This window comes from Phyllostomus hastatus, unplaced genomic scaffold (genome assembly GCF_019186645.2).
Source record: "Phyllostomus hastatus isolate PE091 unplaced genomic scaffold, TTU_PhHast_1.1 phas_scaffold_55, whole genome shotgun sequence".
NCBI lineage: Eukaryota > Metazoa > Chordata > Mammalia > Chiroptera > Phyllostomidae > Phyllostomus > Phyllostomus hastatus.
The window spans coordinates 11,016,746-11,035,045 of NW_025334035.1; the positions used below are offsets into that span (position 1 = coordinate 11,016,746).

At 40.9% G+C, this 18,300-nt stretch overlaps 1 protein-coding gene across 1 annotated transcript in view; it reads right to left on the reverse strand.

Moving 5' to 3' along the window:
* Window positions 1-18,300, reverse strand: part of FBXW10B (F-box and WD repeat domain containing 10B) — a 46,296-nt gene that overhangs the window by 12,629 nt on the left and 15,367 nt on the right. The window contains exons 8-10 of the mRNA XM_045824434.1: window positions 8,822-8,943; window positions 3,319-3,467; window positions 2,210-2,352 (exon numbers count right to left, since the gene is read on the reverse strand). Of these exons, the coding sequence (XP_045680390.1) occupies window positions 2,210-2,352; window positions 3,319-3,467; window positions 8,822-8,943 (414 nt within the window). The remainder of the gene's footprint in view (window positions 1-2,209; window positions 2,353-3,318; window positions 3,468-8,821; window positions 8,944-18,300) is intronic.

The following is an 18,300-nucleotide window of genomic DNA, read 5'->3' on the forward strand; positions in this document are numbered from 1 at the left end:
AGCCATTGATTGTGCACAGTAAAATAGTTGTTTCTATGTTATATAAATTATATCAATTTAAAAATTGAAAGAAAAAAGATATTATTATAATATTAGCTATAGAAAAGACATTAAGGAATCAAGGAATTTTTCAAAGATAAGACAGACTGCATAAGCTTCTCTACAGGTCATCATTGCTGTCAGCCTACTTTATATCCTCTGATTGTATTTCTCACATCCATTCTCTCCAACACTGTATGCATAGCCTTAATTTTGGATGAAAACTTAGATCAAGAAGACAGACAGCAACTATATCTGTTTTGTCATCTATGTCTATTCAAAAGTTGGGTATCAGCCCAATCACTGTAACAACTCTCCAGGAAGGCAATCTGTCAAATTAGTCCTCACAAATCAGTTAGAAACATTTGGTGAGTATTTATACATGTACAAGACTAAAATCCATGAGTAGGAGGGGAGGTCATATAAACAAGAGTATTGACCGTGTCCTCCAGATGTCTGTGGATTTGCAAGGTATCAAGACCAATGTGAGTGGTATGTTGGAGCTGTCATTCAGTGGGAGTGAGGATGGTTTAAAGAGATTTCAAAGCTAAAGTGGAGTGGGAAGATCATGGATTCATGGAATAGTGATCTCATCATTGGGTTATCTGGAAACAAATTACTTTCCAACACTTAAACTAAATCCTACTGAATTGTACTTGGAAGGTTTTAAAAGCATATAATTACAATTTTCAGATGAAATCATAAGGTTTGACACCCTTCCTGGGGTCAAGGTTTGATAATCCAGATGACATACAAGCGAGTTACTGCTAATCACCTAGGGGTTGGATAAATCACTGAACACAGGCCCTTCCTAGCACCCACCCATCAAGAAAGCAGCTACATGCCACAGACAGAGAACATACACATGGATACCCAAATCCCCTTCCGTCTCCCACGAAGCCAATGTGCCTGTTCAAGAGGTTCTTTTGAGAGTATAAGGAAATTTAGGGATGTATTGTACTAAATAATTATCCCCTGGTAGATCACCATGGAAGGGCCATTTACTGTTTTAATCAATCAGGATAGCATTTCAACCCCTGGAATTGTTTGTATTGCACTCATAGGAAGAAGAATCATTCATGTAGCACAGGAATGGTACAGAGAAGCCTATAAAACCTATGGCCACAGCAAAATCATTAACTGACCACAATACCCTTTCCAGATATGCCCAGGTGTGACCTCAGACTACCTCTCAAATGGCTCTAAGCAGCCACCACCACTACATTGGGATTGGAATTGTAAAATAAAATCCATTTGCTATCCTGGAATAGGATCTAGCCCACAGACTTTAAGTAAGCTCCTTTAAGCCCTCAGTTATTTTTTTCAATTACAGTTGACATTTAATGTTATTTTATATTAGTTTCAGGCATACAACATAGTGTTTAGACATTTATTTATAAAACTTGTGATCCCAACAGTAAGTCTAATGCCCACTTGGCCCCATACATAGTTATTACAATATTATTGACTATATTCCCTATGCTGTACTTCACATCTTCACAACTATTCTGTAACTACCAATTTGCACTTCTCACTCCTTTCACCTTTTTTACCCAGTCCCAGAACCCCTCTTCCACCTGGTAACCAACAACTTGCTCTCTGCACCTATGAGTCTAGTGTTTGCTTGTTTGTTTGTTTGTTTTATTTGTTCATTTATGTTGTTCTTTAGATTCCACATATAAGTGAAATAGGTCAGGCAAAGAAAGCCCTCAGTTATTTTTAAATCTTGTCACTTGGAACATTTTAAACTTTCATAACACAAGCTTCCTCAGGAAAAGGCCAATTCTAAGAATTTTGGGTTTACTGGAATTAGCATTATTTGGAACAGTTCTGCAAATATTCACATACTTAGTAGGTAATAGATATAAGTATATTACCTGTGTCATAGTATAATCTTCTAAACATTTCTCAAAATCCACATTGAGTATTATTATTTCTTAAGGGAAACAAGTGTGGGGGAGGGGTGAGGACTGGTCAAACAGAGCAGGGTGTGGGGGGGGATTGGTAACAGGCAAGGGAGAAGGAAAAACAAATGGGTGAGGAGCAAAGGGGACAACAGGTCAGTAGGCAGCCGGAGGGACTGATCTGCCAAGAATCAAGGCCTCAGCTGTGACGGGGAAAGGAGACAGCACTGCATTGATTGTTCAGACAGGGCGTTGCAGGCACGTACTTGGGGTGCTTGTAGGCCATGAGGCATCGCTCGTACTTGCCCACCATGCTCCAGGCCATGACCAGGCCATCGGCACTTCCTGAGAGGAGGTGCCACTCATCAAAGCACAGGCACTTCACAGCTCCCTCGTGGCCGCTGAGAGTCTGCAAGGAAAGCTGCCTCTGTTTTCAGCCCACCTTCAACTCCAACTGTGACTCCTCCAAGGGCCAAAGCTGGAAGCTTCTTCAGATAAATTTCAAAGCCACACTGCACCCATCCATGACCCCCACTCACTGGGTATTTAACTTGCCAACTGCTTTGGCTCTAAGAAGGCTGCTGGAGTCCATGCCTCTGTCTCTCCATAGTTCTCTCCCCCATGAAAGAAGAATGTTATCAGGGAGAAGCCTGGCTTCTGGCTGGTCTGCAGCTGAGACAGGCTCCATCTTCCTAGAGCACCAAAGAGGCCCAGGATTCATCATCCTCAACTGCCAGCAGAGTATTCCATCCCAGCTCTTTACCTGGGCCCAGAAGGCACCTGGGCATCCTTGTGCCTGCAAACTCTAACTAGACCACAGTGACAACAAGGTTGGTGGAAAAAAATCTACCCACCTTGCCAGTGGCTTCTCACTGTGATCTTGCACTCCTGGCATAAATGACACCTCACCACCACCCACTAGGGCCAGGGGGTTTCAAGGCCAGAAAGAACATTTTGTGTATGTGAACATTCAAACACTTTCAAAACAGCCAATATTCTTCTCATCAGAGAGTAGAGGGAAAAACAATTGTTACTTTGTTCATTCCCTTACCCATGCCTGAATCAGGGTAGAATATTCTGGAAAAATAAAAGGTACTTTATTGCTGCTAAAATATCCTGAGCCCATCCATAATGCCGAGTCAGAATATAGCCTTCCACTACCACCCCAAGGACCACATGGGCCCTGACATTCCACCAACACACAATGGCTCAGTTTTGGAGGGGGCCTTCCCTTTCAACTCTTTTGGGCTGCCCATGTGGTGACTATAACTTGATTCTCCAGGGTGGCCTATGGAGCAACATGGGGGCAGACCATCAGTCTCCTCCAACCCATCACCACCAGGGCCTCATTCCCTCCGCAGCCCACTGCCCGCACCTTTACCAGCTGAGCCATGGCGATGTGCCACACTTTGACTATCCCTCGCTCACAGCTGCTCACAATGTAGGTGTCATTGATTCTGGTGGCCAAGATGGGGTCTTTGTGTTTAAACGTCTTCAGGCACTTCCCTGTCTCTACATCCCACTCTGAAAGCAAGGAGAGAGAAAGGTGGTGGGTGGAGGGAGAGGTTAAGAAGGGGATGAAGGCAGGTTACAGAGAAGTTCTACACCCCATTACAGAAGCTAAGATCATTGGAGCCCATCAAGTCAGACCCCAGACAGCCTTTGCCTGGGCTGGCACCCCACAGGCTCTCCAACAGCTCCAACCACATGCAACACAGAGCTTCCTGCTCATGGGAGAGCCAGCAATGCCTAGACCCTGGGTGTAACCAAGGAACTTAGCCTTAGGGTCCAAGTGCTAGACAGCTCATTGCCAATGAGACTCCTTCTCAAGCCTCAAAAATGCTTGCTATGGTGATGTTGGGAGAATGATGATGGTTTGTGTTGTGTGGCACCATTCTTCCCAGATGCTATGCTTCTGACCCACACTTCTACGCCTAAAGAAAAGAAAGCTATCTATTTTCACTCACATTTTTAAATATTTCCAAATCTGACTAGGATTTTACTAATTGAGAGATTGTCACAGCTGGGAGCAGGTTTAATGCTGCTTCTACATAGATGGTGACAGAGCAACAGCCTAGGGCACTGGTGCCCAACCTTTTTGGCACTCAGGACTGGTTTCATGGAAGACAATTTTTCCATGAACCAGGGTGGTGGGGTGTTGGGAGACAGGAGGCAAAGGTCAGGCAGTAACTTAAGTGAAGCTTTGCTGGCTTGGCCTACCGCTGCTCAGCTCCTGCTGTGCAGACCGGTTCCTCACAAGATGTTGGGGACCTCTGGCCTAGGGCACTGCAAGTTGGGTGAATATGAGAGTAAATGGGTGAGTGGGAGAACAGAGCTTAAAGGCAAATATTGAAAGTAGTCACCAAGAATTCAGGGATGAGAACATTAAAGTCAGTTTCATCAGCCCCCAAAGTACTTCCCAAGCAACAGAATGTATTACCTAAGACAAAATAACCACAGCTGATACTTGTATAAACACTAACAATGGGCCAGGCATCATTCAAAGTGCTTGACATGTATTAAGTCATCTTCACAAGACAACCACTATTATTCTTTCCCACTACACAGGTGAGGAAATTGAGGCATAGAGAGGTTCTGCAACCTGCTCAAGATCACATAGGTGGTTAGCAGATTAAGGTAGCATTTGAACCCAGGAAGTCTGGATGCAAGGCCATACCCTTGACCTTGACATGGTAAAGTTAACCAGGTAGATTAACTTTAACTACCTGAGAATGTTTTTTTTTCTTTTTTACATATATATTGGCCCTTTTATCAAATTAGGTATGTGAAAATTGAAAGAGGAATTAAAATATTCATTACAAGGTGCCCTGGTTTAAAGAATTTAAGAAGTGGGGACTTACCTTTCAGATCTCCAATGGTCACTTTTTCTTTCTATTTTGGTAACCCAAGCAGGTAGGAAAAGCCCAGGGGAAGCTGGCAGGCTGGTGGCCAGAGCCAGGGTTAGGGTAAGAGAGATCTTTTGATATTTTCTCATCATGTGCATTAGTTTTGACTTCTTAAATACTGCATTAAAATATGTATCTTGATAACTGAGGGGCTTTCTTTTTGGTGCCCCCTGATGTTTTACACCTGAGGCAAAGGCCTAACTTCCCTTGCCCTATTATGGTCCTACCTGGGGTCCCACAAGACTCTCTGAAGCTTGAGTCTTTGCCTGCCTTTCCACCATCAGACCCTCCCTCTTTCATCCTTTCTGCTTTCCTTCTCAAAGCAACAATGGCAATGAGACTTTCATTCAGGCTGAGGAGGACAAAGAGGTAGAGAGTATCTTAAGCACATGTATCTGCAAACATAACACCACCACATTCTCCCTTTCCCACATTTTTTCCTCTATCTATCCCTAACATGCTGTCATTTCCTGGGTCCCTTGTTTTTTTCCCTTCAGTCTTTCCTCCTGATTTTCACAGAACATCTCACTCATAACTGGGGCTTCCATCTTTCATTATAACTGAAAACCACCAGATCGACAGATCTGGAGCTCCAGACCAGTATAGCCTCACCTGCATCTTCCCACTGCAACTCTCACCTGGATAGTCTCAGGAATCCCACACTCAATTTGTTAGCTTTCCATTGCTGCTGCAACAAATTCCCACAAGCTTAGATACTGAAGACAACACAAATTAACTATTTTACAGAAATCTGACCTGACCACAAAAGGCTAAAATCAAGGTGTTGACAGGGCTGTGTTCAGGCTGTGTTCATTTATGGAGACTCTGGAGCTTGATTTCCTTGCCTTTTCCACCTTTTAGGGGTCACCCACATCCCTTGGCTCATGAACCTCTCCTTTCATCTACAAACCAGCAGTGTTGCATCTCTCTGACCATTCTTTCATAGTCACATATCCTTGTTTTTTAAGATTTTATTTATTTTTTTAGAGAGGGGAAAGGAGAGAGAAAGATAGGGAGAGAAACACAGATGTGTGAGAGAAACATCAATCAGTTGCCTCTTGCATGCCCACAACCTGGCCTGCAAACCAGACATAAGCCATGACTGGGATTTGAACCAGTGAGCTTTTGGTTTGCAGCACAATGTTCAACCCACTGGGCCACACCAGTCATGGCAGTCACATGTCCTTTTGATCACAGAAAAGAAAGTTTGTTTTTAAGGATCCATGTGACTACCCATGGGTCCACACTGAAAACCCAGGATAATTTCTCCACTTAAAATTCCTTAACTTGAGACTTCCCACCAAGATAGAGGCATAGGTAGACATATTGTGCCTCCTCACAGAACCAACAGAAGGACAATAACAAATTTAAAAATAAAAAATAACCAGAACTGCCAGAAAATCAAACTGTGTGGAAGTCCAACAACCAAGGTGTTAAAGAAGAAACATTCAACCAGCCCAGTAGGAGGGGCAGGTATGGGTAGCTTGGGTGGAGAGGACTCATGGCAAGGTGGCAGCTGGTGGACTGGTTGAGGTGGTAGCTGGCACAGCAGGTGGTCCCATATTAGCGTGTGGATAAACTGGGAGGAACAACTGGGGAGCAAGACAGACCACATACTCCCACATAATTCAGGATTCCAGTGCGGGGGAATAAAGCCTGAAAAACATGACTGAAAAACCTGTGGGGGTTCAGGTGGCAAGAGAAACTCCCAAACTCACAGGAGAGTTCATTGGAGACAGCTACAGGGTCCTACAATGTACACAAAACCACCCACTTGAAATCAGCACCAGAAGGGCCAAATTTGCTTGTGGGTAGCAGAGGAAGTGACTGAAAGCCACTGAAAGCTGAGCAAGTGGCATCGTTCCCTCTCGGACCCTTCACCCACATACAGTGCCACAACACAGCATTGTTGGTTGTGCTGCCCAGCCTAGTGAATACCTAAGACTCCATCCCTTACTATGAAACAGGCTTGCCAAACCAACAAACAAAAAATGGCCCAAGTGAAAGAACAGACCAAAGATCTTATAGGATAAATGGAGGCAGTCTGGTTTCCTCACCCAGGTGTCTGGGTAACTAAGGGAAGCAGCATTTCAACAGCCTTGAATGGACCTGATAAGTAGTGTTCTCATAGCCTTGAGACTGGGTCTGATAAACTATTCCCATAGCATGAAGTGGGCTCGCATGCACAGAATTATGTTATGTTAGTTATGTATGTTGTCATGTCATGTCATGCCATGTCATTTTATGGCAGTTTTCTGGCTTTGTTCTTCACTAGTACTTGAACAGGTAAGGACTCCTTGCTGGGGGTGATGATGAGAGACACGCAAGGGGACAGGTGCCACAATGGGTACCATGCTGGGGAGCAAGGGCCATGACATGTGCCATGCAGATAGACATGCAGCTTGCAGCATGCATGGATCACTCACCCATGAATAAAGGCATGCCAGACATCCCAATGGCTCAGTGAACATTTTCCATCTGCACGAATACCATGAACCTTCCCAGCCTTGAAGGACTGCAACACAGCTCCAGAAAAAATACAACTAAGCATGAAGAGATAGCCAACCTATCAGATGCAGAGTCCAAAACATTGGTAATCAGAATGCTCACAGAAATGATTGTGTATGGTCACAAAATAAAAGAAAAAGTGAAGGCTATGAAAAGTGAAATAAAGGAAAATGTACAGGAAACCAACAGTGAAGGAAAGGAAACCAGGACTCAAATCAACAATGTGGAGCAGAAGGAAGAAATAAACGTTCAGCCGGAGCACAATAAAGAAACAAGAAATCACAAAAATGAGGAGAGGCTTAGGAACCTCTGGGACAACTTTAAATACCCCAACATCTGAATCATAGGGGTGCCAGAAGAAGAAGAGGAAGAGCAAGAAATTGAAAATTTATTTGAAAAATTAATGAGGGAGAACTTCCCCAATCTTCCCCAGCAAAGGAAATAGACTTTCAGGAAGTCCAGGAAGCTCAGAGAGTCCCAAAGAATTTGGATCCAAGGAGGCACCCCAAGGCACATAATTACATTATCCAAGATTAAAGATAAGGAGAGAATCTTAAAGGCAGCAAGAGAAAAGGAGACAGTTACCTACAAAGGAGTTCCCATAAGACTTTCAGCTGATTTCTCAAAAGAAACCTTGCAGGCAAGAAGGGGCTGGAAAGAAGTATTCCAAGTCATGAAAGGCAAGGACCTACATCCAAGATGACTCTATCCAGCAAAGCTATCATTTAGAATGGGAGGGAAGATAAAGTGTTTCCCAGATAAGGTCAAGTTAAAGGAATTCATCACCACCAAGCCCTTATTATATGAAATGTTAAAGGGACCTCTGCCTGTAGATCTCCTTATCCTCAAGACCACACTCAAATAGCTTCCTGTCTGTGGTGCTGTACATCTTGCTCTTACTTCTGTGGTCCATTAGAATTCTGCATGTTCCTTAGGAACCAATATGATTTAGAGTCAGACAGCCCTGGGTTCAAATCCCCACTCTACCACTTAGCAGATTCAATTTAGAGCAAGTTATTTTTCTCTCTTAGTTTGGATCCCTCTTCTGTACCACCTCATAGTGTTCTTGTGAGGGTTAAATAAGGTAATACATATAAAGCACCTATCACAGTCACAAAGTTAGTACTCAATAGATGGCAGTTGTTATTATTCACATTTTTATTATATCCCCCATTATATAAACATACGTTTTTTCATTATGAGATGATGAGCTTCTTGAGGAAATAAAAAGCCATATTGCAAGAGCCATATTATACTCATTTTCCCTTAACACTTAGCACAGTGTCTAGCATATTGTAGGTGGTCAACCAATAGCTGTCATAGGGATGGATTAATAGATAAATAGATGGACAGATGGATGAATAAGAGTAAATATGATGCCTTGAGAAATGAGAAAAATATGTATTTTAGCAACCAATGGATTGGGGGAAACTTCTTTGAAAGTTTAGGGCATTTCTTTCTTACCTTTCACCTGGCAATCTCTTGCTCCAGATACAAGCCTGTTCTTATATAAATCCATGCATGTGACTGTCCCCTGGTGGCCGTTGAAGATTCGTACACACGCCCCACTTTTCAGATCCCAGTATCTGCAGGAATTAAGCCAAAAAAAAAATATTTTTGACATTTTCTGAGCACCCAAGGGATCATACTGTAGAGAGTTCTTGTAGATCAAGAAGCAGTTGGAAGGCACAAAAGTTTCCAGGTAAAGCTCAGAAGCCCAATTTGAATCTCAGTTGTAGTACTTATTAGGTGTAACTTTGGGGAAATTACTTAATTTCTGTGTCAGCTTTATTTCCTCAATGATAACACAGAAATGATAATAATAGTAGTTACCACATGGGATTTTGTGAGTAGTTACCACATGGGATTTTGTGATAATAGTAGTTACCACATGGGATAATAATAGTAGTTACCATATGAATGCAGTAATTGTCAACCCAGGGTTATTTCCACCCCAGGGAACTTTTGACACTGTCAGATATTTTTGGTCATCACAAGCGAGGAGAAAGGTGCTTCTGGTATCTAGTGTGTAGAGTTCAAGGATGCTGTTAAACATCCTACAATGCACAGGACTGTCTCCACAGAAAGAATATTCCAGCCCTAAACATCAATACCACTGATGTTGAGAAACCCTGCATTAAGGCATGTGACATTAGAACAGGACCAATGTGTAGAAAACGCTTGGTAAATGTTAGTTGGCATTAGTTGGCATAGTTAGTTGACAGGGTCCTGAGACTGACCACCAGGCCTAGGGCTCATGGCATTGATTGGATGGTAAAGCTGATCTTCAAATGAGAATGACAGAACAATTTACCACAGCCACTTAGATCTAAAATATTTTATGAGTATTTCTGAAAACATATCTAAGAGATATATGGAAACATGTGTGAGTCGCACTGGTTTTTTAATAAACAAACTTGCCTGAGGTCTCATTATGACAGATTTCCACCTCAGGCAGATTGCTCCTGTGACAGGGCTAAGTGTAATGTTTAGGTAGCAGATTCTGAAGCCAGGATGCCCGAGATCCAACCCCAGGCCCAGCACTTCCTAGCTGTGTGATCATGGATAAGTTACTGAACCACTCTGTTCCTCAGTTGTCTCAGCTGAAATTGGCAGCAATAGTGTTGCTTACTTCATTGACTTATTATTAGATTTGGCAAATAATAAATGATTAATAATAACACAAAATAATAATTAATAATAACATATTCTTTGAATGTGTTAAACTTTCCCTTCTAATGTTACCAAAAGTGCTATGACCTTACCTGTTTGTCAGAGCCTACTATGCATTCACAATGTGTTTAGCCATGTCCCTGTAGTCTGACCAAAAGCATGTTTTGAATTATTGTTTCTAGCAACATGGTCAACCATGAAGCCACATTGTTTTTCTTAATTTATGCATAAAATATATTTGATAACACTTATAGAGTAACAGGAATAGAAGCAAATTCCTTGATTTAGTAAACTTATAAACCAAGTCATAACTGCAAGCATAAGCTTAATATAAGCATAAGCTTTAGATCAGGGGTGTCAAATTCATTTTCACCAGGGGCCACATCAGCCTCGCAGTTGCCTTCAAAGGGCAGAAATAATTTTAGGAATGTATAAATGCAACTACTCCTTAACTCTTAAAGAGTTGAAATTACATTCAGCCCTTCAAACAGGAGAACAAGACAAAGGTGGCCACACCCACTGCTACTGCTTTCCTGTGAAGCCTAGGAAAAGTTAGAATGAAAGAAAAAGTAGTATAATTATTAAAAAAGAACATAATATATTATCATTATTTCCAGTTGATAAGATCATCTACATAGACAAATCAACTCAACACACATACTTTTAGAGTTAATAAGGAATGTTATCAGGGTTGCTGGACACAAAATCAAACTACGAAAATTGATATCATTTCTCCACACCAGCAATAACCAAAGGAAAAAAGATACCATTCACAACAGCAATAAAAGTATAAAGTTTTAGGTATTAAATAAGAATACAAAAGCCTTTTATTTTTTTTTTTTTTACATTTTCATTTCTAAAAAAGAACAAGCAGTCTATGAATTCAATGCAACCCCAATCAAGACTAGTTAGGTTTTCTTGAGTCAATAAACTTACACTAATAACTCAAAAAATATACACCATAGCTAAGCTACATTACCAAAAGCATGATATGGGAGAGAGGAAGATGGCATCAGGGTAGGAGGGAGCAGATTCCACTTTCCCCTGCACATGGGAGAAAATCCTAGCCCATCCATGGAGTAAAAGAGCAAACAACCAACAGTATCTCAGCATATATGAAAATAAGAGACCAAAAATTGTAGTGGAACTGAAAAGCCAGACGGTAAGGAGAGTGCTTCAGGACAATAAGGTCCCAGAGGTCCAGGGGGGCTGCAGCCACAGGCTCGGCACCCACTGCCAGGTCCGCCACAGGGTCCTTGGGAGAGAGCCGGGGCAACTGCTCCCTCCCCAGCCAAACAAGGTCTGAGCAGCACTGGGAGAGACCTGGTTGCTTGAAGTCACAGGCAGGGGACTGACAACTAAGTAGCAAACACACAGGGGCAGTGAGCACCCACAGAGTCTGTGGACGCCCTCAGAGTTGAAAATTGCACAGTGACAGGCCCTGATCTGGATAGTCGCTGGTCTGGCTAGAGAATTGGGCTGTGGGAGAGGCCAACCACTGTATGGAGTGGCAGGCTTGAGAAGGAGGAATTTTTCAAAAAGAAAAAGTGAAAAGACAGACACTGTTTGGGGAATTCTCCTGTAGCAATCACTCTGGCCTCCCTGCCACCCAGCCGGGCAGTGATCCGGAGGTTACATGGAGGTTGCGATCCGGAGGTTGTGCAGAACACCCCGTGTACCCTCATAGCACTGGGAAGGGTGAGGCAGCCTGGCCCAGCGTACACACAAATGCATCCCCGCACCCCATCCCACATCGATAACCCCATGGAAAGGCCTGGATCCCACATGCAAGGCGTAGGGGAGAGGTGCCAGGATAGCTCCGGGGAGAGTACAAGCAGCCGACTGAGTGCAGATCCGGGAGGAAGAAAAGCCATACAAATCGCCTCTCAGCCTGCTGCACCCAGAAAGACCAAAAAAACCAATTTGGCCACTTTGAAACCAAGAGGCTTTTTTATTTTATTCTATTTTTATTTTTTAATAATTTTTAATTTTTAATTTTTATTATTTATTTCTCCTTCAATTCCTTTTTCCTCTCTTTCTTTCCTTCTTTATTCTTTCTTCCTTTCTTTCCAAGTTTACCTTTTCTTCCTTCCTTCATCTGCCTTTTTTTTTGTTTTAATACCTAAAAGTGAGACAAAAACAAACAAACAAACAAAAAACCCTGGAACAGTGAAAGGACCTGAGTTGGACCAAAAAAAGGGGGCACCACAACAGCTGAGACAATTTTCACTTTGCTATTACAGAGAACCTGCAAGTTATGGCATATTTGTATTATTATTATTTTTTTCATTATTCTTACATCTTTTATTTTAATAGTATTTTTGTATTCTTCTTCTTTCTGTATAATCTGCTTTGCTTGGCTGGTCATATTGTATTATTTGACAGGTTTCCCCTGTTCTCTCTTTCATAGTGTCTTGCTAATTTACTGTCCTTCACTTCACTTGTGTTCTATTAGCACACTACTCAAGGTTCTATACTCCCTATTCTTGTTATCTAGATCACATAGATTCTGTCATATGATTGTTGCTCTAATATTATTGTAAATAATAGCTGTTCCATACAATTGTAAATACTATACAACACCCCTCCCAGATCTTAGCCCACTTCACAGTTTCCTGAACTCTATTACTGTAGTGGTTAACTCTATTCTCACACACACTACACCTATTTACTATTCTTTCCTCTCACCTTACCTTAGAATCTGACCTCCCACAACCTCACTGCTTTCTAGATCCAACTCACAATCCTTCCCTCCCCAAAAAGAATCTTATCTTCTTTCCATCCTTTCTAAATAGTGGCTAGTTGGGTGGAAGATCACGGTTAACATTATACATAGCCAAAGGATCTCCTATCTCTTCTCTACTTGCTGCTACTATAAATATCATAGAATACTCTCCTGCTGTCTTAAATCATTTTGCCTTCCCCCTCCAAATGATAAAAAAAAAAAAGAGTAGGTGGAAGCAGTGAACACCAGGATACCCACTGGAAGAGGAAACCCAAGAAAAAAGAACCACTACCAGATAACAACAAAAGAAGGTGAAGGAGGAAGTGGAAACCACACAAACCTCAATCCAGGGCCTATCTGGAAATATAACTAAATAGCAGAGAAATTACCCAGAACAAACAACTGAACAAGGGCAAGAGAGAATCCTCAAAACCTTGTACACATGGAAGAACCAGCTTCAACACAACCTGCCCTCACCAGCACAACAAAATACAAGAGGTGGTGGACAGAGTGACCCTCAGTTAACTAGCTGGTGGGAAGGACCCACCAAAGAAAGACCCAACAACAATCAAAACCCAAAGACGAATACAGAGCCAACTTAAATGACAGTCCAAGACCAGTGAGATAGGGAGATAAAGGAGACTGCACCACTGAATCCCACAGGTATTCTACCACAGAAGTTCACACCATAAACACAGGGAGCCACAACAGACCAATTTAAGAAGCTGAGGTTAACAAGAAGAGACTCACAAAACAGTGGGAAGACAAGGAAACAATTCCCAAATGAAAGGAAAGGAGGAAGCCTAAGAAAGAATGCTAAATGAAATAGAGGCAACTCAACTATCAGATATTGAATTCAAAGCAATGGTTATCAGGAAGCTCAATGAGCTCACAATGAGCTACCAGAAACTACAGGGAAACTGCAATGAACTCACTGCAAACTATATCAACATGAAAAAGGAAATAGAAATTATCAACAAGGGCCAAAAGGAAATGAAGAATAGAATTTCTGAACTGAAGAACACAGTAGAAGGAATGAAAAGCAGGACTGATGAAGCAGAAGACTGGATCAGCAAATGGGAGGACAAAGTAGAAAAAAAACACACAAAAAGAGCAAGAAAAGGGAAAGAGGCTCAGAAAGAATAAAGAGGTATTAAGAGAAATGCAAGACAACATGAAACTTAATAATATCCATATAATAGGGATACCAGAAGAAGAAAAAGAGCAAGGCATAGAAAAACTATTTGAAAAGGTAATGATGGAGAACTTACCTAATTTGATGACAGAAAAAGTCACACAAATTCAGGAAACACAGAGAGTCCCAATCAAGAGGAACCCAAGAAGGCCCACTTCAAGACACATCATAATTAAAATGGCAAAATTTCAAGACAGAGAGAGAATCTTAAAGGCAGTGAGGGAGAAACAGGAAGTAACATACAAGGGAGCCCCAATAAGACTAACAGCTGATTTCTCAATGGAAACACTCCAAACCAGAAGGGAATGGCAAGAAATATTCCAAGTAATGTGAAACAGAGGTCTGCAACTAGGGCTACTTTACCCAGCAATGCTCTCAATCAAGAAAGAAGGCCAAATAAGGAGCTTCCCAGACAAAGGAAGTCTAAAAGAATACACCTCCACCAAACCAGCTCTGCAAGAGATGCTAAAGGGACTACTTTAAGGTAAGGAAGGAAAAGAGACAGACAGAGAGAGAGAGAGAGAGAGAGAGGAACACACGTACATAAACGGCAATGAATAAGTACCTATCAATAATAACCTTAAACGTAAATGAACTAAATGCTCCAATCAAAAGACATAGAATAGCTGAATGGATAAGAAAACATGACCCACACATATGCTGCTTTCAAGAGACCCACTTCAGGATAAAAGGCATGCACAGGCTGAAAGTGAAGGGCTGGAAACAAATTTTCCAAGCAAGCAGACAGGGAAAAAAGCCGAGGTAGCAATACTCGTATCAGACAAAACAGACTTCCAAAAAAGGGCCATAAAGAGAGACCCAGAAGGTCGCTTTTATAATATTCAAGGGAAGAATCCACCAAGAAGACATAAACATTGTAAATATATATGCATCCAACATAGGAGTACCCAAATACATAAAGATAATCTTGGAGGACTTCAAGAAAGATACAGACAGCAACACAATTATAGTGGGAGATTTTAACACCCCACTGTCAAAAATGAACAGATCTTCCAAACAAAATATCAACAAAGATATTGTGGCATTGAACAATACCCTAGATGAAATGGACTTAACTGATATATACAGAGCCCTTCATCCCAAAGAAGCTAAACATACATTCTTTTCAAATGTACATGGAACATTTTCAAAGATAGACCACATGATAGGACACAAAACAAGCCTCAACAAATTCAAGAAAATTGAAATCATGCCAAGCATTTTCTCTGACCACAAGGAATTGAAACTAGAAACAACCCCAAGGGAAAAAAACCCAAACATTCAAAATCATGGAGATCGAATAGCATGCTATTAAATAATGAATGGGTCAAGAATGAAATTAGGGAAGAAATCAAAAAGTTTCTGGAAACAGACGAAAACGAGCTCACAATAACCCAAAACTTATGGGACACAGCGAAGGCAGTCCTGAGAGGGAAGCTCATAGTGATACAGGTCTACCTAAAAAAGATGGAAACATTTCAAACAAACAACCTAACCCTACATCTACAAGAACTCAAGGAACTGTGGTGGATACCGGCCAGCATTATCCATCTCTGCTGCAGATGCTCATTGAAATGCGAGAAAAGCGTGCTCCCCACTAGAGAGAATGGCCCTTCTATCCCTATTTTCCCACAGGACCTGGTTGTCTCTGTGTATGTTTTTCTTGTATTTCAATGAGCATCCACAGCAGAGATGGATAATGCTGGCCAGTATCCACCTCAAAGAACAACAAAGACAGCCCAGAGCAAGTAGAAGGAAGGAAATAACCAAGATCATAGCAGAATTAAATGACATAGAGACTAAAAGCACAATTCCAAGGACCAATGAATCCAGGAGCTGGTTCTTTGAAAATATAAACAAAAATGACAAGCCTTTAAGCTGGCTCATCAAGAAAAAAAGAGAAAACACCCAAATAAACACAATCAGAAATGAAAGAGGAGAGATTACAACTGATACCACAGAAATACAAAGGATTGTAAAAGTTACTATGAAGAACTGTATGCCAAGAAATTTGAAAACCTAGGTAAAATGGACAAATTTCTAGAAAAATATAATCTTCCAAAACTCAATGATAAAGAAGCAGAAAGCCTGAACAAGCCAGTAATAGCAGATAAAATTGAAGCAGTAATCAAAAAACTCCTGACACACAAAAGCCCTGGATCAGATGGTTTCACAGGAGAATTCTACAAAGCATTTAAGGAAGAGCTAACCCCTATCCTTCACAGACTATTCCAAAAAATCCCAAAAGATGGAAGACTCCCAAACTCTTTTTATGAGGACAATATCATCCTAATCCCAAAACCAGATAAACTCAAAACAAAGAAAAAACTTCAGGCCAATATCACTGCTGATCATAGATGCTAAAATCCTCAACAAAATATTGGCAAACCACATCCAACAATACAGTAAAAAGATCATACACCATGACCAAGTGGGATTCATTCCAGGGATGCAAAGATGGTACAATATTCGCAAATCAGTAAATGTAATACATCACATAAACAAAAGCAAAGACAAAAACCACATGATCATATCAATAGATGCAGAAAAAGGCATTTGATAAGGTACAGCACCCATTTATGATAAAAACACTCTGCCAAGTGGGAATAGAGGGAGCATTCCTCAACATCATAAAGGTCATATATGAGAGACCTACAGCCAACATCATACCCAATGGGCAAATACTAAAATCTTTTCCACTAAGATCACGAACAAGACAAGGCTGTCCACTTAAACCACTTCTATTCAATATATATTGGTAGTTTTAGCCACAGCAATCAGACAAGAAAAAGAAATAAAAGGCATCCAAATCAGAAAGGAGGAAACAAAATTGTTACTGTTTGCAGATGACATGATAGTATACATAGAAAATACTATAGACTCGGCCAAAAAACTGCTTGACCTAATAAATGAATTTGGCAAAACAGCGGGATACAAAGTCAATATCCAGAAATCAAAGGCATTTCTGTACACCACCAATAAAACAGCAGAAGCAGAAATTTTAAAAAATCCCATTTGAAATAGCAAAAAGAAAAATAAAATACCTAGGAATAAACCTAACCAAAGAGGTAAAAGACCTGTATTCAGAAAACTACATAACACTGAGGAACAAAATCACAGAAGACACAAACAAATGGAAACATATACCGCGTTCATGGATTGGAAGAATGAATATCATCAAAATGTCCATACTACCCAAAGCAATTTACACATTCAATGCAATACCTATTAAAGTACCAATGGCTTATTTCACAGACATAGAACAAACACTTCAAAAATTTATATGGAACCATAAATGATCCCAAATAGCCGCTGCAATTTTGAGAAAGAAGAGTAAAGTAGGAGGGATCACAATACCTGATACTAAACTGTATTACAAGGCCACTGTAATCAAAACAGCCTGGTACTGGCATAAAAACAGGCACATGAACCAATGGAACAGAACAGAGAGCCCAGAAATAAACCCAAGTCTCTATGGTCAATTAATATTTGACGAAGGGGGCAGCAACATAAAATGGAGTAACAATCACCTCTTCAAGTGGTGTTGGGAGAACTGGACAGCTATGTGCAAAAAAATGAAACTTGAGCACCAACTTCCATCTTACACAAAAATAAATTCAAGGTGTATTAAAGACTTAAATATAAACCATGACACCATTAAAGTCCTAAAGGAGAACATAGGCAGGAAAATCTCAGATATTTCAGGCAGAATCATTTTTACTGACATGTCCTCTAGAGCAAGGGACATAAAGGAAAGAATAAACAAATGGGATCTCATCAAAATAAAAAGCTTCTGCACAGCTAAAAAAAAAACAGTATTAAAATAAAAAGAGAACCAACTGTATGGGAAAACATATTTGCCAATGATACCTCGGACAAGGGTTTAATCTCCAAAATATATTAAGAACTTACATGACTCCACTCTAAGAAGACAAGCAACTCAATTAACAAATGGGCAAAGGACTTGAACAGACACTTCTCCAAGGAGGACATACAGAAGGCCCAGAGACATTTGAAAAGATGGCCAATATTGCTAGCTATCAGAGAGATGCAAATTAAAACCACAATGAGATACCACTTCACACCAGACAGAATGGCCATCATAAACAAAGCAACCAACAAGTGTTGGAGAGGTTGTGGAGAAAAGGGGACCCTGGTGCACTGTTGGTTGGAATGCAGACTGGTACAACCACTATGGAAAACAGTATGGAACTTCCTCTGAAAACTAAAAATGGATCTTCCTTTTGATCCAGCAATTCCACTGCTGGGATTATATCCTAAGAATCCTGAAACACCAATCCAAAAGAACCTATGCAACCCAGTGCATAGGTTTGCAGCACAATTTACAAT